The 26,075-nt window shown below is 40.7% G+C and overlaps 1 protein-coding gene across 1 annotated transcript in view; it reads left to right on the forward strand.

Moving 5' to 3' along the window:
• Positions 1 to 26,075, forward strand: part of dnah9 (dynein, axonemal, heavy chain 9) — a 550,870-nt gene that overhangs the window by 174,106 nt on the left and 350,689 nt on the right. The window contains exons 33-36 of the mRNA XM_073025877.1: positions 133 to 260; positions 3,229 to 3,337; positions 7,944 to 8,091; positions 15,224 to 15,398. Of these exons, the coding sequence (XP_072881978.1) occupies positions 133 to 260; positions 3,229 to 3,337; positions 7,944 to 8,091; positions 15,224 to 15,398 (560 nt within the window). The remainder of the gene's footprint in view (positions 1 to 132; positions 261 to 3,228; positions 3,338 to 7,943; positions 8,092 to 15,223; positions 15,399 to 26,075) is intronic.

The following is a 26,075-nucleotide window of genomic DNA, read 5'->3' on the forward strand; positions in this document are numbered from 1 at the left end:
AGAGTTAAAATTGCTGTATGTAGAAAACTACTTAAATTCAGGGTTAGCTGGTGATGTTATTTTTATCCCCGTGTACCTCTCTGAATCGTCTGTATTTCAAATGTAAATGTTTTTTTTCTGTTAAATTCTTAGGGCTGTTTTCAAATATTATGCGTGAACTAGCAAACATCACCCACGATGGTCCTAAGTGGATTGTGCTAGATGGTGACATTGATCCTATGTGGATCGAATCTCTAAACACTGTCATGGATGATAATAAGGTAAGTCGATATCTGCATCCCGAACTGAACCGGTGTTTGAAGAACAAATACAGGGAAAAAAATGATTAATAATAGGTTAACTTTTCATAAAAAAAATCTGTTGCATAATTAATTTAAATCATCCTGGTACACTAATTGCCATAATGGTCAGATGGATTATAAAGGCCTATTATTGATACTAGGCTGACATTTACTGGGAGAACTACAGCCCTCGTGAGGTTATGCTGAAGGGACAATTTAATTTTTTTTTCAATTTATCGAACTAGAATCACCATTTAAGTGAGCAATGTGATGTAAATAAATGGGCACTGACTGATAGCAACAAAATATTTCTTTAGTTATCTTACTAGAAAAGGAGCATTTCAGGGAAGCAGCATGCTCCCCACCAAAACTGACTCAACTCCCTTCCTACAAATCCTTTATGCAGTTTCTTCTTCTTTTTCTTCAGTAACTTTCCATGACCTGCGCTAGGTCACGTAGAGGTCAGCTGCAGTCAGGCAAAGTCAATAACAAAAAGCAGACTCAACCCTAACCACACGAGGCTCAATTCATTCAAATGGTTATAAGTTCTCGATAGATTTGGCAGTACTGTAGCAAGGATACACATTAATCCTTAAACATTAACCCTTTTGCAACCATGCTGTTCATATTTTTCCGCAAATACTTTGTTTTGGGAATACTAACCTACTCAGGTCAAAACCCCCAATGGGACATGGAACAGATTTTGCCTAAGCAAAATGCTGGAGAAACTCAGCAGGCCAGGCAGCCTCTATGGAAATGAATAAACAGTTGACGTTTCAGGCCAAGACCCTTCTTTCAGGACTGCCTAAATGCCCTTATTGCTTTGAATTTTAGTATAAATATGCTTACAACTAGTCTTCAGTATTAAAATAAGCTACTTGGTAGATATTTAGAACTGTTAGACTCTATCTTAGCAGCGATTTGCCTTTAAAGCTCTGTTTAAATTAAAGTTATATCTCATTAAATAAATGCCTTAAACTCTACAAGGCTGGAATGAAACTTTGCACATTTACAATAAAACGTTGATAAAGTTTTCACACTCTACTCATCTTCTAAACTCAGTAGAGATAGTTGTTTTTATCACTGTGACTACTGTCATTAATTATCTGTCAATCGTTAAGACTTCCAAGAGCCACAGTTTTCAACAGGTAAGCAGTAAGTAGTATGATGAGCTCAGAAGTTACTGTTTGACTCTTTACTTTTGATTTTTCTTGTCTTATAAGGTATCTATTTTTCCCAATCACTTCTCCTTTTTCCTCCAAGCCCTGCAACCTTTCTTCTTCTAAATATTAATTTAGTTCCTTTGGACATCATCGCTGAAGTGACTTCCAGCTGGTGCTTTCAGATGTAGCTTTTTTACTATATGCTTTAAAGGTACTTTATGTCATGTAGCTGCTAATCCTTCTGCACTGGAAACAATTTCCTTTTCATTATTAAAACTAATCACTTCCATTAAATCTCCCATTAATTGATATCAAAAATCATATTATTACTATCTCTCCCATTTTCCGCACATCTGCCCTCACCCCATCCACCCGCCACCCCACTCGGGATAGGTTCCCCTTGTCCTTACCTACCACCCAGCCAGCCTCCAGGTCTAACGTACAATTCTCCGTAACTTCCGCCACCTCCAATGGGATCCCACTACCAAGCACATTTTCCCTCCCTCCCTTTCTGCTTTTCGCAGGGATCGCTCCCTACGCGACTCCCTTGTCCACTTGCCCCCCCCATCCCTTCGCACCGATCTCCCTCCTGGCACTTACCCTTGTAAACGGAACAAGTGCTATACCTGCCCTTACACTTCCTCCCTCACCACCATTCAGGGCCCCAGACAGTCCTTCCAGGTGAGGCGACACATCACCTGTGAGTCGGCTGGTGTGGTATACTGTGTCCGGTGCTCCCGGTGTGGCCTTTTATATATTGGTGAGACCCGACGCAGACTGGGATACCGTTTCGCTGAACACCTACGCTCGGTCCACCAGAAAAATCAGGATCTCCCAGTGGCCACACATTTTAATTCCACGTCCCATTCCCATTCTGAAATGTCTATCCATGGCCTCCTCTATTGTCAAAATGAATCCAAGCTCAGGTTGGAGGAACCTTATATACCGGCTGGGTAGCCTCCAACCTGATGGCATGAACATTGACTTCTCTAACTTCCGTTAATGCCCCTCCTCCCCTTCTTACCCCATCCATGACATATTTAGTTGTTTGCCTGTTCTCCATCTCCCTCTGGTGTCCCCCCCCCTTTCTTTCTCCCGAGGTCTCCCGTCCCATGATCCTTTCCCTTCTCCAGCTCTCTGTATCACTTTTGCCAATCACCTTTCCAGCTCTTAGCTTCATCCCACCCCCTCCGGTCTTCTCCTATCATTTCGCATTTCCCCCTCCCCCCACTACTTTCAAATCTCTTACTTATCTTTCCTTTTGGTTAGTCCTGACGAAGGGTCTCGGCTCGAAACATCGACAGCGCTTCTCCCTATAGATGCTGCCTGGCCTGCTGTGTTCCACCAGCATTTTGTGTGTGTTGTTGTTTGAATTTCCAGCATCTGCAGATTTCCTCGTGTTATTACTATCATATCAGTTTTTGATCTTGTTCGTCCATTGTCAATAAATTTAATGATCTGCATGTTCCTGATCTACTGGCATCTGTCAATCTTCACTTTACTTCCTCTGCCTGTCATTAATATGTTATTGGAAACTCTTTCTCTGACAGTGTTCTTGCTTTTGCAAACCTTCCTAAAAAAAATTCCTTTGGCCGTAACTTGCCTTTCCATTCATCTAATTTTTCATGCTTTCATTGATTTTTTTCATAATTTTTCTCTTGGAATGTTGCATTCCTAAAAGTAAAGCAAACAGGACTTTGTTGTTTGAGTACTATCATCTGTGGCCTTCTGGCACCTGGGAAAATCAGAGTTTTCTTGCTGAGTTTGCTGTTGTTTTCCTTTAGGTTTTGACTCTGGCCAGCAATGAACGGATCCCTCTCAACCCCACTATGAGGCTTCTGTTTGAAATTAGTCACTTGCGGACTGCTACACCTGCTACAGTATCTAGGGCAGGTGAGCATGAAATTAACCCTTAATATTTAGTGAGATTATGCAACAGACTTAATCAATTGCAAGCCATTTTATCTCTGGAAAAGTATATCTAACAGTGCAATTTATGTTTGCCACACTGTTGAAAAATTATAGTGAAGAAGGTGCTTAGCAGACCATTAGGATTTTTCCTGGAATGGAGCAATTTAGCAATGAGAGAAAAGGCTAGATAAAGCTGAGCTTGTTTTCTTTGGACCATAGCAGGTTGAGTGAGCCCTTATTGTGATAGGCAGTATTTAATGGGACGTTGTATAGATAATGAGAAGCCTTTCCCTCTGACAGCAGGGTATGTAGCTGTGGGACACAGGTTTATGATCAGCAGAGGAGACTTGAGGAAGATCTTTTTATCCAGTGGGTGGTTGAAATTTGGAAGACAAATAAATAAATTCAGATCATGCAGAAAAATATTTGGATGTATGTCTGAAATATCATGGGATGGAAGGCTATGTGCTGAATGCTGAAAATGGGTCAATATAGATAAACATTTGATGGATAGTACAGACAAGATGGGCCAATAGGTCATGCTGACTTACTCAATAGCTTTATAACTCATATCTTCCACAAAGGAAAATTAATATGGTAACTGGAAATCTATTGTCCACATTTCAGTATATTTTTATAAGGGTTCCACATGGTCATGTTCAAGGTATGGCTATCTAGTTAGTTCATCAATGACCTTTATTTATCATTAAATCAGGTGGAGTTGTTTGCTGATGGTCATTTACTCTTTACAAAAGAAGCAGTTCATGCCTGCATGCAGCAAGAACTAGACAACATTCAGGCATGGTCTGATAGGGAGCAAGTAATATGCATGACACAGAATTGATAGGCTATGACTACCTCCAACAGGTCCAACCACCTACTCTTGACATTCAGTGGTATTAATGTTGCCAAGTTCCACACTCTGAGGCATACTGTCTGGAAACTCAGTAGCTATTCACATAAATGCTGTGACAATAAGAGTATGACAGATGCTATGTAGAGCCAGTATGGAGTATTCCATCATATATCTGATTGTGCCTTTCCATAATCTACAAGGCACGAGTCAGAAATATGATGGTATACTTTATACTTGACTGAATGAGTATAGCTCTGACACAATTCAGGGCACATCAGACTATTTGATAAGTACTTCAAGACCGCCACCATTGTCCCCGTGCCGAAGAAGTCTTTAGTGTCCTGCCTAAATGACTACCGTCCCATTGTACTCACATCCATCATCATGAAGTGTTTCGAGAGGCTCGTTGTGAGGCATATCAAGACCCTGCTGCACCCCTCACTGGACCCCCTGCAGTTTGCATACTGTCCCAACTGCTCAACAGACGATGCCATTGCCATCACCCTCCACCTGGACAAAAAAGACAGATAGGTTCAGATGCTGTTCATAGACTTCAGTTCAGCATTCAACACAATCATCCCTCAGAAACTGATTGGAAAGCTGAGCCTACTGGGCCTGAACACCTCCCTCTGCAGCTGGATCCTAGACTTCCTGACTGGGAGACCTCAGACAGTCTGGATCAGGAGCAGCATCTCCAACACCATCACACTGAGCATGGGAGCTCCCTAGGGCTGTGTGCTCAGTCCACTGCTGTTCACTCTGCTGACCCACGACTGTGCTGCAACACACAGCTTGAACCACATCATCAAGTTCACCAATGACATGACCGTGGTGGGTTTCATCAGCAAGAGCGATGAGTCAGCTTACAGAGAGGAGGTGCAGCGGCTAATGGACTGGTGCAGAGCCAACAACCTGTCTCTGAATGTGAACAAGACAAAAGAGATGGTGTTGACTTCAGGAGGGCACGGAGCAACCACCCCCCACTGAACATCGACAGCTCCTTGGTAGAGATCATTAAGAGCACCAAATTTCTTGGTGTTCACCTGGTGGAGAATCTCACCTGGTCCCTCAACACCAGCTCCATAGCAAAGAAAGCCCAGCAGTGTCTTTACTTTCTGCGAAGGCTGAGAAAAGTCCATCTCTCACCCCCCATCCTCATCACTTTCTACAGGGGTTGTATTGAGAGCATCCTGAACAGCTGTATCACTGCCTGGTTCGGAAATTGCACCGTCTCACATCGCAAGACCCTGCAGCGGATAGTGAGGTCAGCTGAGAAGATCATCAGGGTCTCTCTTCCCGCCATCATGGACATTTACACTACACGCTGCATCCATAAAGCAAACAGCATTATGAAGGACCCCATGCACCCCTCATACAAACTCTTCTCCCTCCTGCCGTCTGGGAAAAGGCACCGAAGCATTCGAGCTCTCACGACCAGACTATGTAACATTTTCTTCCCCCAAGCTATCAGACTCCTCAATGCCTAGAGCCTGGACTGACACCTTACTGCCCTGTTGTCTTGTTTGTTATTTATTGTATTGCCTGCACTGTTTTGTGTACTTTATGCAGTCCTGGGTAGGTCTGTAGTCTAGTGTAGTTGTTTTTATTTTTGTTTTTTTACATAGTTCAGTCCAGGTTTTGTACTGTGTCATGTAACACCATGGTCCTAAAAAACATTGTCCCATTTTTACTATGTACTGTACATAGCAGTTATGGTCGAAATGACAATAAAAGTGACTTGACTTGACTACGCCTTCCACTCTAAACACTTAATTCCCTCCACCATTATTGCACAGTGTAGAGAGTACACTGTGATTATTTGCCTAGGGTAGTGCCTCTGCAACCCATAACCATCCAGAAGGTCAAGCACGTTAGGCAAATGGGAACAATACCAACTACATGTTCCTCTCTGAGTCATGTGCTGTGCCGATTTGAACTATATCATCTCTCCTTAATTGTCACAGCATTTAAAACCAGAGATTCCCTACCCAACAGACTTATGGGAGCACCTTCATCAGTGTTTTGAGGGCCTGCTCTCCACCTCACACAAAGGTCTTGACACTGTTATTACACCACATTCCAGAGGGTGGAGAATGCAGACGTAGTATTTGGAAGTGACTTGAGGAGAGATGGAGAGAGTTTTGAAGAGGGTGGTGAGAGGATAACTATGGGAATGACGTGGAGGATGAGGTCAGAGGGCAGGAAAGATGATCAGCTGGTGACTAAAGGAGTTATGGAGCTGGATAGTGGTAAGAGATCCAAGGAGGCATGTGAATATTGTCAAGTTTGGAACATTTAGTATGATCAATTGTCGAAGATCAATTTTTCAAATACCTGGCTGGGAGGCAGGCAAGGATAGACTTTTCAAGTGCCGTTAGCTATGCTTTGCATGTTCTTGGACATCATTGTGTACCCAACAATTTTATGCAAAGAGACATGGGTTAAATGTGCTCAAGTACATAATGCTAGTGCAAAACACCTGGATGTGGTTACTGGTCAGGTTTTAAACAAACCTGAGAGGAGATGCTAGAGCAAGCAACTGCTGGAAACTGTCTCTTTTCCCCCATTAATGCTGCACATCCAGCATCTTACTTGCTGTTTTAAACAAACTTTACTCACATAAAACCTTCTTAAAGCCATTAGTATTTAATAATTGAAAACACTAACATGTGATGTGCAATAGGTACTTAACAGAAAGTTGCTATTAGTACCTGAGACTGTGGTTGTTGGTTAAATCATTTGTTTAGAGCAGGTTTTGAGGAGAGTAAACCAATGGTATGATTCATTGCTAAAACAGGCACAGAAATTATTGACAAATGCAAACTACTGCATCAGCTGGAAGCCTGAAATAAAAAGAAAATGTTAGGAATCTTCAATAGGTCAAGCAATATCTGTGAAGAGAGAAATAGATTTAACATTTCAGGTCAACAACATCTTGTCTGAGAAAAGATCATCAACCTGAAGTATTACCTCTGATTATCCATAGAAGTGCTCCGTGTTGTTCTGTCTGAAAGCTGGTTGATTGATCAGTCATTGATAGAATGAAGTGAAAACCGAACAGCGTGATTTTTTAAAGTAATTTGGATAACAGCAAAGAGTTGATGATTGTCAGAAGGGTCCTATAGAAATCAGTGTTTAACATGCCCAATTAGCCTATATGAAGTTGAAATAACCCAGGAGAGGGCAGTCATAAACTCGATAGTAAGAAATAAAATATTTCCAATAAAACAGATAGATGTAAAGAGTGTTCATCTTTTTCCTCTTTTTTTTCTCTGTGTTCCTTTCAGCTGCTAAGTCCTAGTTGTACATTTCAATGTAAGTCATGCATACAGGTGACGTAATAACATTGTTGTACAGGTGACATAAGTACATTTGTTGGTGGGTCACCTTCAATACAGAGTTTATATGTGGTCTGACGTTCTGAGTGTGTTGTGTCGTGAAGATTAGTTACAAATAATATTTAATAGCACCCCAAAACTAGCTCAAAGGTTTCCTCTAAATACACCCCAGTAACCATAGCAGCAACAGGTGGAAAACCAGCAGGTTGTATTGCTTAAATAATCTACTTAAATATTATGCAATGGTTACACAATCCACGCAAAGTGGCACTGTACTCATGACTTAATGTTGTAGATTTTATTAGCTATTTTTGCTAATGTCTATGTGGGATTCCCAGGGAAAACCTTGTATATTTGGAAGTGAAAGTTAATGCGGATCTTGTTTGATTTTTAGGGATCTTATACATTAACCCTGCTGACCTTGGATGGAATCCTCCAGTTAGTAGCTGGATTGATAAGCGAGAGATCCAGTCAGAGAAAGCAAATCTAACCATTCTGTTTGATAAGTACCTACCTTTGTGCCTGGACACCCTTAGAACAAGGTAAGGAAAACAAAGGATAAGTGTAATGTCTCATAACTCCAGAACCTAATCAAAAAGAAAAAGCACAGGAGATGTGATACTAATCTACTTTTTTTTAGTGAGGTGCTCAAATCTAACATGGTGGCATATGCCATTCATGTACTTCTTACATATAACCTGTAATGAATTATGTAAGCAAAGAAATAATGCTTAATCAATGCAATGATTTTTTAAATTACTCAAATATTACTGATATATTAAATACACAGCACTTCTCCCTGCTTAGCTATAAACTTCAACTCAATATAGAATGCATCTCAACTCAAATATTTAGTGTATTGCTCTCTAGATATCTCAGTACACTATATAATACACCTACTATATAGACATCCACAGCAGAGCAAATTTTTAAATTGTCCCATTCAGACATAAAGATTTAATCAGCATGGAGGATTTCTTTCTTCTGTGGGATAATGTCTTTCCTGCCAAGGTGGGGTTACTCTGCTTGTCTTGTGAGACTTGTGTTTGTGAAACAATATCAGGTTCTGGGGCCTTCTCGTAGTGGAAGTGGTTCCGACAGTTCTGGACTCCTTTCTTTAACAATTGACTGCTCTCCTCAACTGATCGATGCGGCATCTCCAGATGACATCAGGCACAGTCTCCACTCTGTTGGAGGTCCAGTTCTGTCCTTAATCTTTACAAGTAGCCATTCTTAGTCATTTCTGTAGTACCTCCCAAGGACTGTTTGTTCAGGAGTGAAATATCAAACCTCCTTGTCTGAGGAGCCCTCAATTTGACTCAACTGTTTGCCTTGCATACCCCTTCTGAGATTTGGTTTGAGGAGATCTAAGGGTGAGTGCAAGGGGTGACCCAGATTGGTTGTAGAGTGTGTTGTATTGCAATATGGAAAGAGGAAATTGCTGAGTTTCTTATTCAATGTAGTGTGTTTTGCTGATGTTCGTCACAGTGCATTCTTTAGACTCTGGACAAACCTCTCTGTCAAGCCATTTGTTGCTGGGTGTTAGGGTGCATATGTAATATGTCTTAATTCATTCATTTTCAGGGTTGACTGAAACTGTTCCACAACATATCACTGACTTAGTGTTCTGGAACAGCAGTCCTTGAGAAAAAAGTTCTCAACACATCAACAGTGTGTGAGGCTCTAGTGGAGGCTATTGGGAACACTTCTGGCCACTTTGTAGCTGTATCCAAAAAAATTTGTGCCCATAAATGGTCCAGCAAAATCGACATGAATCCTCTGCCAGGGAGATGCAGGCCATTCTCAGGGATGAACTGACTCTTCTCTTGGTATCTTCTGGATGTGTAGGTATCCTGAATGGTGTATGACAATCTGCTCAATCTGCTGATGTATTCCAGGCCACCAGACAAAACATCAAGCTAACACTTTCAATTTCACCACACCTGGATGAGCAACATATAGTTCCTCCAACACTTTGGCTGTCAGCTTGAAGAGTATGACAACTCTCAATCCCTACATAAGGCAACCCCTGTCAAGATAAATTCATTCCAGCGCAGGTAAAAATGAGGGAACTGGAATATCTGTTGCACATTCCTGCCATTTTGGGTTGCCATGTAGACCTGAGACAGTGTGGGGTCTTTTCTGGTTTCCCTGTGGATCACCTCGGCTGCAATAGGGAGACTTATGATTTGCATTAGGGAGAATATGTCAAGAGGAGTGTCCACATCTGTAAATTTTCAGGTATTTCTGTTTCCAAGGGTAAATGGGACAGTTCATCAGCATTTCCATGATTAGTTGTCCTTTTGAATTCACCCCAAACCAGACTCAAGGCCTCTCTGTAATCTGTGTGTAACTTTTCTCTACAGCAATAAGGGAATGTAATGCAAAGCCTGTGAATTTTCTGAACACATTTCTCTAATCCTTGTGTGTCAATAGCGTGACCACAGTAAGTGATTGTTAGTTTAAAGAATTCACACTTGTTGCATTGTGGTTTGCATCCATAATGTTCTAATCTTATTAACATTGTCTTGAGATTTAGGAAATGTTCTTTGTCATCCTTATGGTAACAATGATGTCATCCAGGTAACACTGAGTGCCTGGGCAGCCTTGCAGCATCTTGTCCAGAGCTTTTTGGCAGTCTGTAGGTGCAGATGCTACTCTAAAAATAAGCCTATTATAGCAATAAAGTCCTTTGTGAGTGTTTATGGTGAGAAAAACTTTGTGTTCTTTTTTCCATTCCTATGTGCCTCACCTAGGTCCACTTTGCTGAAGTGTTTCCCCCCAGAAAGGTTTGCATAGATACCCTCTGTCCTGGGCAGATGATATTGACCTACTTTTAGTATTGGGTTGATGGTAACATCAATCTTGACAGATCTTGACAACGCCATTCTTCTTGGCCACTGGGAACACTAGCATTGCCTATGGTCTCCATTCAGCCTTGGAAAGAATTCCTTTTAAGATTATTTTAACACCATTAACACATTTAACACTATTTTACAATTGATATGTATGAGTTTTCCAATGCCATCCTTGAACGCTGTTGTGGCATCATCCAGTACCTTTTTTAATTCGCTTTCAGATGACTCAATTGCAGGGGATGTGGCATTCAAATGTTGAATAGATCTCCAAACAAGTTGTAATTATCTCAGCTAATCACAGCCCCACAATGCTGGCCTCTTGTTTTAACCACATATTCATATGTTATGAATGTCATTCACATAGGAATTATCTGTTCTCCAGTATAAGTTCTTAGTTGGATATCTGCAGGCTTCAGTTCTGTATCTCTGAAATGACATTCAAACTCATTTTGTGGAATGACTGAAATGGCCAAGCCACTGTACAATTCTATTTTAATTAATTTCCTGTTCATTTCTGGTATAAGCCATATTGCTTGTCTCTTGTTTGTTTTACATTGTAAATCACAAGGCTACTCAGTCCTGTGGCACTCTCGTCGTTATCATATTTTTCATCAACAGCATACAGATTCGTGCTCTTTTTGAAACTGCAACTTGATGTTTTACGTTTTTCTCTTTCCTACGCAGTCCATTTATTTTTGGCTGCCCGACATGTTCTTTGTACGTCACGTACCTTGTTACATTTTCAGCAGATTTCACCTTTTACACCTGCATTGATCTGATGTAAGTGAGACGCTGCTTCGATGGTAACACAATTTGTTCGGCCAGGCAGGTTTTTTGTTTAGATGTTGCAATTTTGTTCATACTCATCTTTATTCCTGACTGCAACTCAATTGCGTCTCCGGCTGCTGTTTCCATTGATACAGTGATTTCAACTGCTCTTTTAAATGTGTGTTGTGCTTCAGTTAAGGGCTGTTTTTGAATGTTTTCTTGTAATACTTCACAAACTAAATGATCTCTCAGTGTGTTATAAAGCCTATCACTGAACTGAGAATGCTTGGACAATTTCTTCAATTCAGTCACCTAATCTGAAATGGTCTCTCATTCCTTTTGATTCCGCTTATGAAACCTAAAGTGTTCTCCATTTAACAATGGTTTCAGTTCTTTATGTTCTTGCATTACATTCAGAATGTCAGCAAAGCTCATTTTGGCAGGTTTAGTTGGAGCATTTAAGCTTCTAAGCAAACTGTAAGCTTTTCCATCTGTTAAACTTAGTAACACTGGTACTCATTTCTCATTGGCTATTTCTTTTGCTTCATAATTCTTCTCAAGTTGTTTGGTATACATCATTCAGTTGTTTGTGGTGTAATTGAACACATCTGTTTATCTGATGAAGCCAGCTATTTGTGCTTTTTAAAAATGTATTATTGTAGCGGTGTGCTACACGCAGCGCTGTAATAACGACACGGAGTTGGTGAGCTGCAGTTACAAAAGAGGTTTACTCAAACTTCGCGGCCTCGCTTTAAAGCCTTCCTGATCCCGCCCTCCCCGGGCGGGAATGCTGTAGATAGATAGATAGATAGATAGATAGATACTTTATTCATCCCCATGGGGAAATTCAACTTTTTTCCAATGTCCCATACACTTGTTGTAGCATAACTAATTACATACAATACTTAACTCAGTAAAAAAATATTATATGCATCTAAATCACTATCTCAAAAAGCATTAATAATAGCTTTTAAAAAGTTCTTAAGTCCTGGCGGTAGAATTGTAAAGCCTAATGGCATTGGGGAGTATTGACCTCTTCATCCTGTCTGAGGAGCATTGCATCGATAGTAACCTGTCGCTGAAACTGCTTCTCTGTCTCTGGATGGTGCTATGTAGAGGATGTTCAGAGTTATCCATAATTGACCGTAGCCTACTCAGCGCCCTTTGCTCAGCTACCGATGTTAAACTCTCCAGTACTTTGCGTATTCACAGTCCCGTCCCGCGCACGGGCTTTTCCCCTTGCTGGTGAAGCAGGCTTGGGGCCCTCTTTGGGACCGGCCTCAATGCCGGAGCGCGCCGCTTTGTGAGCCGGTTCGAGTGCGCTGGGAAGTGGGTCGCCACATTATTACTATCAGTTGGTACTCATTGTTTATGTTCCTTCATTGATTATTAATTTCATCCTTTTTCTGCCTTTTCTAACTCAAACATCATTCTCCCCTTCCGAAGTAAAAATATGCTGCATTTCAACAGGTTGGTAGTAATTTCAGGTTTGTTTAAAAACTACATCCTCACCACAACTATGTTTTGTAACTCCAGAAATCAATCAAAAGAAAACACTGGAGCCATGAAATGTGTCTACTTAATTTTTCTTTGAGTGAGGCATTCACATATGGTGATGGTGCAATGACATACGTCATTTACATACTTCTACATGTAATCTGTAATGAAATATATAATCAAAAAGGAATGCTTTATCATACAATAGATTTACAATATTACTCAAATGTTACTGAAATATTTGTGAATCCAATCTGATTGTGACCTGTTCCACTGCTGCTCTAGCAGATCCAACATTGTTTCATGTGCTGAAGTGGTATTGTGCTTGATTTCTTGTAGCAGCCGGCAAAAGTCTCTTGACTTATACTGTGGTGCTATAGAAGGAGCAGAGATATTGTTCTCATTCTATTGGAATGGAACTTCTGTTTGAACCACGGAAATTACTTTGATGACAGTTTGAAAAGATTGTTATATGTAAGGGTTTATATTACCAGTTAATTCCAGAAATGAATGTGGCATGTCAATGACGCTCTAATTTTGAAAGAATTATAACACACATTGGTTCAGTTTCTTCATTCGAATGCTGAAATGATTTGCTCTTTCGGCCTCCCTGATCTTAAGTGTTTATAAGAATATTGAAAGGTTTAAGGAAGTGGTGGTTGGTGCCACGAGGAGTGTGTTAGTGGGTGCAGGTGTTGATCAGCCGTACTGCTTGGGGAAAGCAACTGGATTTGGGCCCAGTGGCTCTGGAGTGTTGTTATGTATCCTCCTGTCTGATGGGAGTGGGATAAACAGAAAATGAGCAGGGTGGGTGGGATCCTTCATGATGTTCCTGGCCCTTCTTTTGGCAACTATCCGTACATATAGCACCTAAAAAAATATTCAACACCCCCCCCCAAAGTTTACATCTTTGTTTTACAACATTGAATCACAATGGATTTAATTTAGCTCTTTTTTTGACACTGATCAACAGAAAAAGTCTCTTTCATGTCAAAATGAAAACAGATCTCTACAAAGTGATCCAAATTAATTACATATATAAAACACAAAATAATTGATTGCAGAAGTAGTCACACCCTTTAATATGACACACCAAATCATCACTGGTGCAGCCAATTGATTTTAGAAGTCACATAATTAGTTAAATAGAGATCACCATGTGTAGTAAAGATGTTTCAATTGATTGTAGTAAAAATACACCTGTATCTGGAAGGTCCAGCTGCTGGTGAGTTGGTATCTTGGCAAAAACTACACCATAAAGACAAAAGAACACTCCAAGCAACTTTGCTTGGAGTTATTGGAAAGCACACATCAGGAGATGGATACAAGAAAATTTCCAAGTCACTGACTATACCCTGGAGTACAGTTAAGTCAATCATCACGAAATGGAAAGAGTATGGCTCAGCTGTAATCTGCCTAGAGCAAGCCGGCCTCAAAAACTGAGTGGCCATGCAAGAAAGGAGCTGTTGAGGGAGGCCACCAAGAGACCTATGACAACTATGGAGGAGTTACAGGCTTCAGTGACTGAGATGGGAGAGACTGTGCATAGAATGACTGTTGCCCCGGTGCCTCACCAGTTGCAGCTTTATGGGAGAGTGGCAAAGAGAAAGCCACTGTTGGAAAAAAAAGTCATATGAAATCTCAGCTAGAGTTTGCCAGAAGATGTGGAAGACTCCGAAGTTAGCTGACAGAAAGTTCTATGGTCTGATGAAACCAAATTGAGCTTTTTGGCTATCAGACAAAATGCTATGTTTGGTGTAAGCCAAACACCACTCATCATCAAAAACACACCATCCCTACCGTGAAGCATAGTGATAGCTGTATCATGCTGTGGGAATGACTCACTGCAGCAATCCCTGGATGTCTTGTGAAGGTGGAGGGTAAAATGAATGCAGCACAATGCAGGGAAATCCTGGAGGAAAACCTGATGCAGTCTGCAAAAGAACTGCAACCTGGGAGAAGATTTGTTTCCCAGCCAGATGATGACCCCAAGCATAAAGCCAAAGCTACACAGGAATGGCTTAAAAACAACGAAGTTAATCTCTGGAGTGGCCAAGTCAGAGTCCTCAATCCAATTGAGAATTTGTGGTTGGACTTGAAATGGGCTGTTGCATGATCCCCATGCAATCTGATAGAGCTTGTGCAGTTTTGTAAAGATGAATGGGGAAAAATTGTGGTGACCTGATGTGTAAAGCTGATAGAGACCTATCCACACAAATTCAAGGTTGTAATTGCTGCCAAAGATGCATCTACAAAATACTGACTTGAAGGGGGTGGTTAAATATGCAATCAATTATTTTGCATTTAATAATTGTAATAAATTTTGGCCAATTTGTAGAAAACTGTTTTCACTTTGACATGTAAGAGTCTTTTCTGTTGATCAGTGTCAAAAAAAAACAAATTAAATCCACTGTGATTCAATGTTAGTAAAACAATAAAACATAAAAACTTCCAAGGGGTTGAATACTTTTTATAGGCACTGAACTTCCTTGATGGTGGGGAGGCTGCTGCTGTTATTATTAATTTGTTATTATTCAACTAATATCTGCAGGTTTAAGAAGATCATCCCCATTCCAGAACAGAGCATGGTCCAGATGCTTTGCTATTTGCTGGAGTGTTTGCTGACAAAAGAAAATGCACCTGCAGACTCCCCCAAGGAACTCTATGAACTCTATTTCATTTTTGCCACAATTTGGGCCTTTGGTGGTGCTTTATTTCAAGACCAGGTGAGTTCATCCTTCCAAATTGAAAATTTATTCAGATTGATGTACCCAATATGGTTCGTGGAGCGCTTAACAATTTGAACAAATGAAGTCAAGTTAGAGTAATGTAAGGCTGACTGAAATACTACAGATCATTTTCAAAATATTATGTGATTTAAAAGAAATGTTTCTTCAATAAGTCCTTTTTCCCTTTGTGAGGAGACAATAAAGGCTTTAAGTCAGTGACAAAAAGAGTGTAGATGATTAGCCCTGTAATGTGCTGCTTGAGAAGGTGTCTGATGCAGAACACCAGATGGGCACTGGAATTGTGTCGGCATTGAAGACTTTGGAGCAAGTGCTGGAAAATGGGAATAATATGGATTTATGCTCACTAGTCAGCAATGGCGCAGTGGGCTGCATGATTTGCTTCCGTGCTGTATGGCTCTGTGACTTAGCCCACTCCTGTATGCCTCATCAAAGTATAAGTTTGATGATAAATGACTACTGGAAGAATTGAGACTTCAATGTCACATGTCCATTATCAACATCTAAGTATAGGAGCTTTGGTGTCTCTTTGTGTCCAAGCGCACTGTGTGCTATATTGCAAGTCGCTTCTGAGTGAGAGCTATTGATTCAATGTGAATGGTGCACCACTGGCTTCTGTAAATGGCAGTCAGTGGAACAGTTGGTGCAAATAGATCAGCAGAGCATTGTGTTTATGGAAAAATGAAGACAATGAAAATCACTTGAAATATTATCACAATCAGCCCTTTTCTCAACAAATTTGAATTTCTTTTTGTTTTTCAATCCTGCCTTTAAAGTTACCAGCTATTTGATTATCAACGATACTCTAACATTTTCTTTGACAGCCAGCCATGTAGTTCCATTGCAAGAATGTTTTATTCTCTTGAAACTATCCTTTCCCATTTCTGATAATTCAGTGCTTTTTTTTAGGTAATTTAGAAAGCTCCATACAGATGTTCCTGAACATGTGGGCCAAGTGGACTCAGAGTCATACTGGGACAAATTTGAGGGCCTGTGGCTTGCAGGAAATTAGTACTTGCACCTGATCTAAAGCATTCCATAGCATTTATTGTTATTCTTTTTCACTCATTGCCTTTGTTAATCTAACAACCAGGTGACCTCTACAACTTAAATCCATGGTAATCTTGTCCTTATCCTGTCAGTGTCTTCAAACTCTATTCAAGCTATTTCTGTCTACCCTTCCCCAGCACTCTATCCAACTTGAAACTGACTTATTTTCTTCCATTCCCAGTTCTGCTGAAACATTAACTCCCCATTCCACAGATGCTGCCTAAACAGCTGTGTTTTGAGGATTTTCTGTTATTTCTGGTTGCCCAAGTGTGAGTGCATTTAAGTATGACGAAAGCTTCTCTTTTCACGATCTTAGTGAGTCAGTTCCAGGTCCCACTGAAGGCAGCTGGTAGAGCTGCTGCCTCACAGTGTAAGAGATCCAGGTTCCATCTTGATCTTTGATGCCATTGTCTCTCTGTGACTACGTGGGTTTCCTGTGATTTCCAAAGGTGTTTAGTTTGTTAGGAAATTGTCCACACTAAAATTGCCACTTTGTGTTGGTGAGTAGTAAATCCTGGGAGAGTTGTTGAGAATGTGGAGAGAATAAAAAATTTAGGATTAATGTAAGATTATTGTAAATGCATGGTTAATTGTTGGTGCAGAGTTGGTGTGTCGAAGGACCTGTTTTTATGTAACATCTTTTGAAAGCTTCAGTTTTTTATTGGGGAATCCTCTGTAACTGCACATCTATTAATTATTAACTATCAGCTCGTAAAAATTTGCTCTCAGTTTTGTTCTGTCTTCGAATTCAAATAGATTTAATAGTTCCCCATATCTAAGCCTGCTAAGATTTTATTTAGGTCAAGGAGATCTTCCTCCTCTGGTTGATTAAAAAGCAGTTTCAGCCTGGTTATAAATAAACATAATGGATTCTGTAGATGTTGGAAATCCAGAGCAACAGACACAAGATGCTGGAAGAACTTAACAGGTTAGACATCATCTGTGGAGAGAAAGAAAGAGTCAACGCTGAACAGTGATGTTTAACCTAGCTATTTTCTCCCTTTAACTACTCTCCCTATAACTAAAATTCTCTAGCCCTGGTTGGCAGTCTTGTTTATTCATTAAAGTATTAGAGTCCAGATGCGTAGAGAGGGGGAGTTTTCTACATGGGCAACAACTTGCTCTCCATATCGTACTGCCCAGGCTTGTGTATCCAGACAGCTAGGATGTAATATCCATGGTCAACTAAGACTGGCAGAGGCCCTCACTCAGTGGACACCAAACGATCTGGAGTGTCATTGCTGAAACTTTCCCAGTATTGACTGGGTTTGTCTTAGTGCAAGGAGATGGGGTAGAATTTGTCAAGCTGTTGAAAATCCTATGAGGGACAGGGTAGAACTTGATCCTATCTGAATAATTGACACTAAGCCAGTGGAGAACACTTTGAAAACATGATTATAATACTGCAAATTTCAGAGATGGTCTTCAAGTTAAGATCTTGGATTTGGGGAAGGCTAATATCATTCAGCTAAGAAAGCTGCTTTTAAAATAGATTAGGAACTGATGTTTGCAGGTGATATAATGAGGAGTCTTTGAAAGAGAGTGAGTAAGTATTCAGGGCCAGCAGCTTCTAGTCAAGGTGAAAGGTAAGGACAGCAATATTAGGGAACCTTGGATGACAAAGGGTAATGGAACTTTGATCAGAAAAAGGAAGCTTCTGGCATGTAAAGGATACTGGAATTGGTGGGATACCCTGAGAATATAGAGTGGTTTAGAGATAATTTAAGAAAGAAATCGGAGACCAAAAGTGGACCATGAAATATTCTCGCATGTAAGGTTAAGGAAAATTCCAACACATTCTATAAACGTATCAGGAAGAAGAGGATAGGCAAGGCAAGAATGGGACCCTTTAAGGAGCAAGAAGGTCATCTACCTTGGATCCAAGTCGTAAGGAGCACTCATTTGTATTCACGAAATAGAAGGACATTGGAGATTGGGGTGAGATTGTTCATAATCAGGATCAAGTTAGTATGAAGATTGAGGTGGTGTTTGAAATCATGAGCATAAGGTTGATAAATCAACAGGGCTATCTATTGCAGAGATGAGGTTGCTGGGACTTTGGTGGGGAGTTTTGTGTCTTTGTTAGCCATGATTGAAGAGAAAGAAGACTGGACGATAGCTGATATTGTTCTGTTTTTTTCCAGAAGGGCAACAGGGATAAGCCAGGTAACTACAGGCAGGAGAGTCTTATTTAAATTGGAGGTAAACTATTGAAAAAATCCTAATGGATAGAATTTATATACATTTGAATCATGGATAGTCAACATGGTATAGTCCAGGGCAAATCCTGTTTTAAGTGAGTGTTTTGATGAGGCAACTAAGAAAGTCAATGAAAAGTAAGATGGTAATATAGTGAGCAAACATAATAAGATAATATAGTAATATAGTAAGATAGTGGGCAAAATTAGAGCACATGCTATTGGGGGTAGGGTACTGACATGGACAGAAATTTGATTGGTAGACAGGAAACAGAGTAGGGATTAATGGGTCCCTTTCAGAATGGCAGGCAGTGACTAATGGAGTACCACAAGGCTTGGTGTTGGGACTGCAACTATTTACAATATACATTAATGATTTAGATGAGGGGATTAAAAGTAACATTAGCAAATGTGCAGATGACACAAAGCTGAGTGGCAGTGTGAAATGTGAGGAGGATGTTATAAGAATGCAGGGTGACTTGGACAGGTTGGGTGAGAGGGCAGATGCATGGCAGATGCAGTTTAATGTGGATACATGTGAAGTTATCCACTTTGGTGGGAAGAACAGGATGGCAGATTACTATCTGAATGGTGTCAAGTTAGGAAAAGGGAAAGTACAGCCAGATCGAGGTGTCCTTGTTCATCAGTCACTGAAAGTCAGCATGCAGGTACAGCAGGCAGTGAAGAAAGCTAATGGCATGTTGGCCTTCATAACTAGAGGAGTTGAGTATAGGAGCAAAGAGGTCCTTCTGCAGCTGTACAGGGCCCTGGTGAGACCACACCTGGAGTATTGTGTGCAGTTTTGGTCTCCAAATTTGAGGAAGGACATTCTTGCTATTGAGGGAGAGCAGTGTAGGTTCACAAGGTTAATTCCCAGGATGGCGGGACTTTCATATGTTGAAAGATTGGAGCGGCTGGGTGTGTGTACACTGGAATTTAGAAGGATGAAACGGGATCTGATTGAAACATATAAGATTATTAAGGGATTGGACACACGAGGCAGGAAGCATGTTCCCGATGTTGGGAGAGTCCAGAACCGGAGGCCACAGTTTAAGAATAAGGGGGGTAGGCCATTTAGAATGTTGAGGAAAAACTTTTTCACCCAGAGAGTTGTGGATCTGTGGAATGCTCTGCCTCAGAAGGCAGTGGAAGCCAATTTTCTGGATGCTTTCAAGAAAGAATTAGATAGAGCTCTTGATAGCGGAGTCAAGGGCTATGGGGAGAAGGCAGGAATAGGGTACTGATTGTGGATGATCAGCCATGATTACAGTGGGCGGTGCTGGCTCGAAGGGCCGAATGGCCTACTCCTGCACCTATTGTCTATTGTAAACGTTGTCTTCATAGACTTCAAGAAGGCATCTGGTAAGACAAAGAATTGGCATATAGAATTTAAACTCAACAACAGTCAGGTGAATGTCCAATAAGGGTAGGGCATCATCAGTAAATAGTTGGATGCTAGTTGTCTTTTATATTTTATTAGATAGTTTCTTATTTCTCACTTTAATAATACTAAAAATGTTAATCAAACATAGATTGTTATTTCAGTATCTTTAGTGCTTTACTTCCACTAAAGTCTAAACATGAATTTATTTTAATTTTGGAAGAGGAAAATGTTAAACTAATTGAGGGATCAGGACTTGAGTTTCTCCAGCATTTTGTGTGTATTGCTTTGGATTTCCAGCATCCACAGACTTTCTCGTATTTTTGAAATGAACTTTGATGTTTTGGGATTTGACTGTAAGTATTCACTATGGAACAACTTTCAAGTAAGAAAACTTATCAACCTCTGGAAAAAACACTGTTTCAAATGCCACATCATCTGTCACTGCTGCTTTTGAAATGTTCTCAGACCTTTACTCAGATATATATTTTTTTTTCTGTTTGCATGGATGGATATCTTTACACATTGGTTGTTTGTCTTCCCTGTTGGGTGTGGTCTTTCATTGATTCTATTGTGTTTCTTGGATTTACTGTGTATGCCTGCAAGAAAATGAATCTCAGGTTTGTATATGGTGATCTATATGTACCTTCACAATAAATTTACCTTGAATTTTGATTGTTTTTCTGTTTTTGTATCAGATTCCTAACATTTGCAAACTTTTTTTATTCATATTAAAATCTTCTCTTTACCTATAAGCCTATACCTCAGTGGTACCAGTTGAGGGTTGATATTCTAGATGTTTGCAGTAAAAGTATTTCTCCGCAAATTTTTTCTGGCTGCAGCACTAACAATACTTGATGTAAGTATTTATGAATTTGTAGGACACAGGCTACCTTAGAGCTAATAGAATCTTTTTTCAAAGTCAAAGCAACTTGTCCTTTTTAGTTCAGGTTCTTTGAAAATGTATGAAGAGATGAAGACTGAACTTAAATGTCACTCAGATGAGAAATTTTTTTGAAAGATGTTCCATCTGCATAAATTCAGGGCAAGTATCAAGTCCATCCACCAAGCATTTTGCAGCCTTGTGAATTCAACAGTAAGTTTCAGACAATAGATTTGCTATTCCAGTTTTCACCTCTGTAGACCCACTTTTTGTTTACTTGCTTGTTAACTCACTATCACTGCTATGTCAATGCAAGAGCTTTAAGGCTTAAAGGATACTTGGCTCAAAATTATTCCTCTAGATGCATTCCAAGTTTAGAAGGGAAAAAAATCCATAACCGGACTACCAGATATTTATTTTACTTTGTGGACAAAGGAAGAAAATCTTACACAAATGCAGTTACTTACCTGAAATCATCCTAGAAATTTGGATATTTTGCTCCTTTCTCCGTGTCACATATTGCTCCCAGGGTGGAACACAATTGGGAGGTTCCTTGGCTGATTTGTGTCACTTCACCAATCTAACTTGTATGGATCTGGTGCTTTCTGTGTTGAATACGTGCATTCCTCACGTAACATACATTTATAGTAGAGATGGGAGACAGTAGGTCACTGAGGTCGGTTTCTAACCCAAACCCTTGTGCTGTTGTGCAGCAGTCTAATTTTAACAAATGACTCCTTGATGCTGTCAACCTGACTCCGCAAGTTCTTCTTTAGTTGTTTACAAATCAGCTCCGTCGGTACCTCAATCCTGCATAATCCACACCCCACCTGATGTATTGACTCCCACACCTCGCAGTCTTTGCAGAAAATCCACCAAACTCCGAATCTAACAACCACCACCCATCCTCCTCACTCAACTTATTAGCTACTTGAATCCCATATGCTACCATTGCCCAAACTTAACACTTGGTTAGGCATACTCAGTAAATCCAAGAAATATAATCAAATTAATCAAAGACTGCAGCCAACAAGATGGACAAACAACCAAGGTCTTAAAGAGAGCAAACTATCCAAATAGAAACAAAATTAAAAAGAAATAGCAATAATAAACAATAAGCAATAAATATCGAGAACGTGAGATGAAGAGTCCTTGAAAGTGAGTCCATAGGTTGTGGGAACAGTTCAAAGATGGGGTGATTGAAGTTAACCCCACTGGTTCTAGAGCCTGATGGTTAAGGGGTAATGACTGTTCCTGAACCTGGCAGTGTGGGGCATGATACTCTTGTACCTTCTTCCTAATGGCAGCAGTAAGAAGAGAGCATGGCCTGGGTGGTGGGAGTCTTTGATGAATGCTGCTTTATTGTGTCAGCACACTGTGTAGATGTGCTCTCTGGTGGGGAGGACTTTACCCATGATGGACTGGGCCATATCCATTATTCTTGTGGACTTTATCATTAATGACATTTGTGTTTCCATACCAGGCTATGATGCAGATAGTCAATATACACTCCACCTCACATCTATAGAACTTCGTTAAAGTATTAGATGTCATGCTGAATCTTCACAAACAGCAAAGGCCACTGCCATACTTTCTTTATAATTGCACTTACAAGCCTATAAGAAGTATTCACCACCCCTCCCTTGGAAGATTTCATGTTTTGTTGTTTTTCAGCATTGGATCACAGTGGATTTAATTTGGCTTTTTTTGATACTGGTCAACAGAAAAAGACTCTTCCGTGTAAAAGTGAAAACAGATCTCTACAAAGTGTTCTAAATTAATTACAAATATAAAACAAAAAAAATGATTGCATATGCGTTGACCCTCTTCATGTCAGTATTTAGTAGATGCATCTTTGGCTGCAATTACAAGATTGAGTCTCTGTGGATAGGTCTCTATCAGCTTTGCATATCTGGACACTGCAATTTTTCCCTACTCTTCTTTATAAAACTGCTCAAGCTCTGTCAGATTGCATGGGGATCGTGAGTGAACAGCCCTTTTCAAGTCCAGCCACAAATTCTCAGTTGGATTGAGGTCTGGACTTTGACTTGATCACTGCAGGACATTAACTTCATTGTTTTTAAGTCATTCCTCTGTAGTTTTGGCTATATTCTGAAAAACAAATCTTCTCCCAAGTCGCATTTCTCTTGCAGACTGCATCAGGTTTTCTTCCAGGATTTCCCTGTATTTTGCTGCATTCATTTTACCCTCTACCTGCACAAACCTTTCAGGGCCTGCTGCTGTGAAGCACCCCTCAGCAGGATGCAGCCACCACCAGATTCACAGATGGGATGGTGTGTTTCTGATGATGTGTGGTGTTTGGCTTATGCCAAACAGAACTATTAGTTGGATGGCCAAAAGCCTCATTCTTGGTTTCATCAGACCATAGAACCTTCTTCCAGCTGACTTCAGAGTCTTCCACATGCCTTTTGGAAAACTCTAGCTGAGATTTCATGTGACTTTTTTTTTCAACAGTGGCTTTCTCTTTGCCACTCTCCCATAAAGCTGTGACTGGTGAGGCACCCGGACAACAGTTGTTGTATGCGATGTCTCTCCCATCTCAGCCACTGAAGCTTGTAACTCCTCCTGAGCTGTCATAGGTTTTTTGGAAATCTTGCTTACTAGTCTCTTTCTTGTACAGTCACTCAGTTTTTGAGCATGTACTGCTCTAATCTGATTTACAGCTGTGCCATTTCCTTCCATTTCTTGTATCCATCTCCTGAAGTGTGCTTTTCATAACCTTTTCACTAAGTTGCTTGGAGTGTTCCTTTGTCTCCATGGTGTAGTTTTTGCCAGGATACTGACTCACCAGCAGTCGGATCTTCCAGCTACAGGTGTATTTTTACTACAATCAATTGAAACATCTTTACTACACATGGTGATCTCTATTTAACTAATTATGTGACTTCTAAAATCAATTGGCTGCACCAGTGATGATTTGGTGTGTCATATTAAAGGGTGTGACTACTTCTGCAATCAATTATTTTGTTTTTTATATATGTAATTAATTTAGACCACTTTCTAGAGATCTTTGACATGAAAGAATCTTTTTTTGTTGATCAGTGTCAAAAAAAGCCAAATTAAATCCATTGTGATTCAATGTGGTAAAACAATAAAACATGAAAACATTTGTGGGGGGGGAGGGATGAATACTTTTTATAGACATTGATTTGCTGCATCCAGGACAGATCCTCTTTTATGACAATACCAAAAATTAAAAGTTGCTGATCTTCTCCATCTCTGATCTCTGAGGAGGACTGGCTCATGGACCTCTGGTTTCTTCTTTCTGAAATCAATGATCAGCTCCTTGGTCTTGGTGACATTAAGAAAGAGGTGGGGTTGTTCTGCCACCACTCAACCAGATTTTCAATCCCCTTCCCACATGCTGGTTCATCACCACCTTTGACTTAGCCAACAAGAGTGGTGTCATTAGCGGACCTAACTCAAAGAAGACAACATGCACCATTCAAGACTGTCACTATTGATAAAATGACCTATTTCTCATTACTGCCTTCAAAGAGGAGGTACAGAAGCCTGAAGACTCGTATACAGTGTTCTTGGAGCAGTTTCTTCCTCTCCGCTATCAGATTTCTGAATGATCTGCGAACACTTCTTGTTATTCTTCTTTGGCACTATTTATTTTCTGTAACTTATTTTTGTGTCTTGTATTGCTGCTGCAGAACAACATATTTCACAACATGTGTCAGAGATAACAAACCTAATGTTGATTCTCATTCTGAAGTTATATTTACTGATAGGTTTCTCTCAACCAAAACTTACTTCATTGCAAACACGAGAAAATCAGTGGATGCTGGAAATCCAAGCATCACATACAAAGTGATGGAGGAACTCAGTGGGCCAGACAGCATCTACGGAAAAGAGTATAGTCGACGTTTCAGGCTGAGACCCTTCCTCAGGACTGGAGAGGAAAAAAAGGATAAGGAATCAGGGTTAGAAGGTGGGGGTAGAGGAGGAAGAAACACAAGGTGATAGGTGAAATTGAGAGGGGAGGGGAAGGGAATGGGTGAAGTAAAGAGCTGGGGAGTTGATTGATGAAAGTGATTGGTGAAAGGTCTGGAAAAGGGGAATCTGCCAGTAAATGACAGAAGGCCAGGGAAGAAAGAAAAGGGAGAGGAGAAGGGCAGGTAAGGAGATGAGGACAGAGTGGGAAAAGGGAATGGGGAATGGTGAAGTGGGGTCAGGGGCATTACCGGAAGTTCGAGAAATCGATGTTCAAACCATCGGGTTGGAGGCTACCCAGACGGAATATAAGGTGTTGCTCCTCCAACTTGAGTGTGGCCTCATTGCAACAGTAGGGCAGGTCATCGACTGTCATATCAGAATGGGAATAGGAATTGGAACTAAAATGGGTGGCCTCTGGGTGATCCTTCTTATTCTGGCAGATGGAGCATTGGTAGACCATTTCACCGAGCACCTATCTACATTGGGTCTCACTGATATACAGAAAGCCAAAATGGGAGCCCTGGATAAAGTAGCTGACCAGAACAGACTCTCAGGTGAAGAGTCGCCTCACCTGGAAGGGCTATTTAGAGCCCTGAATGGTAGTGAGGGAGGAGGTATAGAGGCAGGTGTAGCACTTGTTCCACTTACAAGGATGCGTGCCAGGAGGGAGATCAGTGGGGAGGAACGAATGGACCAGGGAGCTGAGTAGGAGCAATCCCTGCAGAAGGTTGTGTGGGGGGGGGGTCAGTGGGAGGGAAAGATGCGCTTAGCGGTGGGATCCTGTTGGAGATGCCATGAGTAATGGAGAATTATGTGCTGGATATGGAGACTCATGGGGCAGTAGGTGAGGATAAGAGGAGCTCTATCCCTGGTGGGGTGGCGGGAGGATGGGGTGAGAGCAGATGTGTGAAATGGAAGAAATGCAGTTGAGTGCAGTGTTAATGTGGAGGAAGGGAAGCCCCTTTCTTCAAAGGAGGACATTTCCTTTATTCTGGAATGAAAAGCCTCATCCTGAGAGCAGATGCAGTGGAGACGGAGGAATTAAGCGAAGGGGATAGCATTTTTAAAGCTTATTTAATCTAGGCTGCTAATGCTGATCCCCAACATCATATTTTTACCAAGACCCCATGTTCCAGTCTGGGCCTCTCCTCTTCTGATCTAAATTCAGTTGATTTTCTTTG

The sequence above is a fragment of the Hemitrygon akajei genome, chromosome 22 (genome assembly GCF_048418815.1).
Source record: "Hemitrygon akajei chromosome 22, sHemAka1.3, whole genome shotgun sequence".
Taxonomy (NCBI): Eukaryota; Metazoa; Chordata; class Chondrichthyes; order Myliobatiformes; family Dasyatidae; genus Hemitrygon; species Hemitrygon akajei.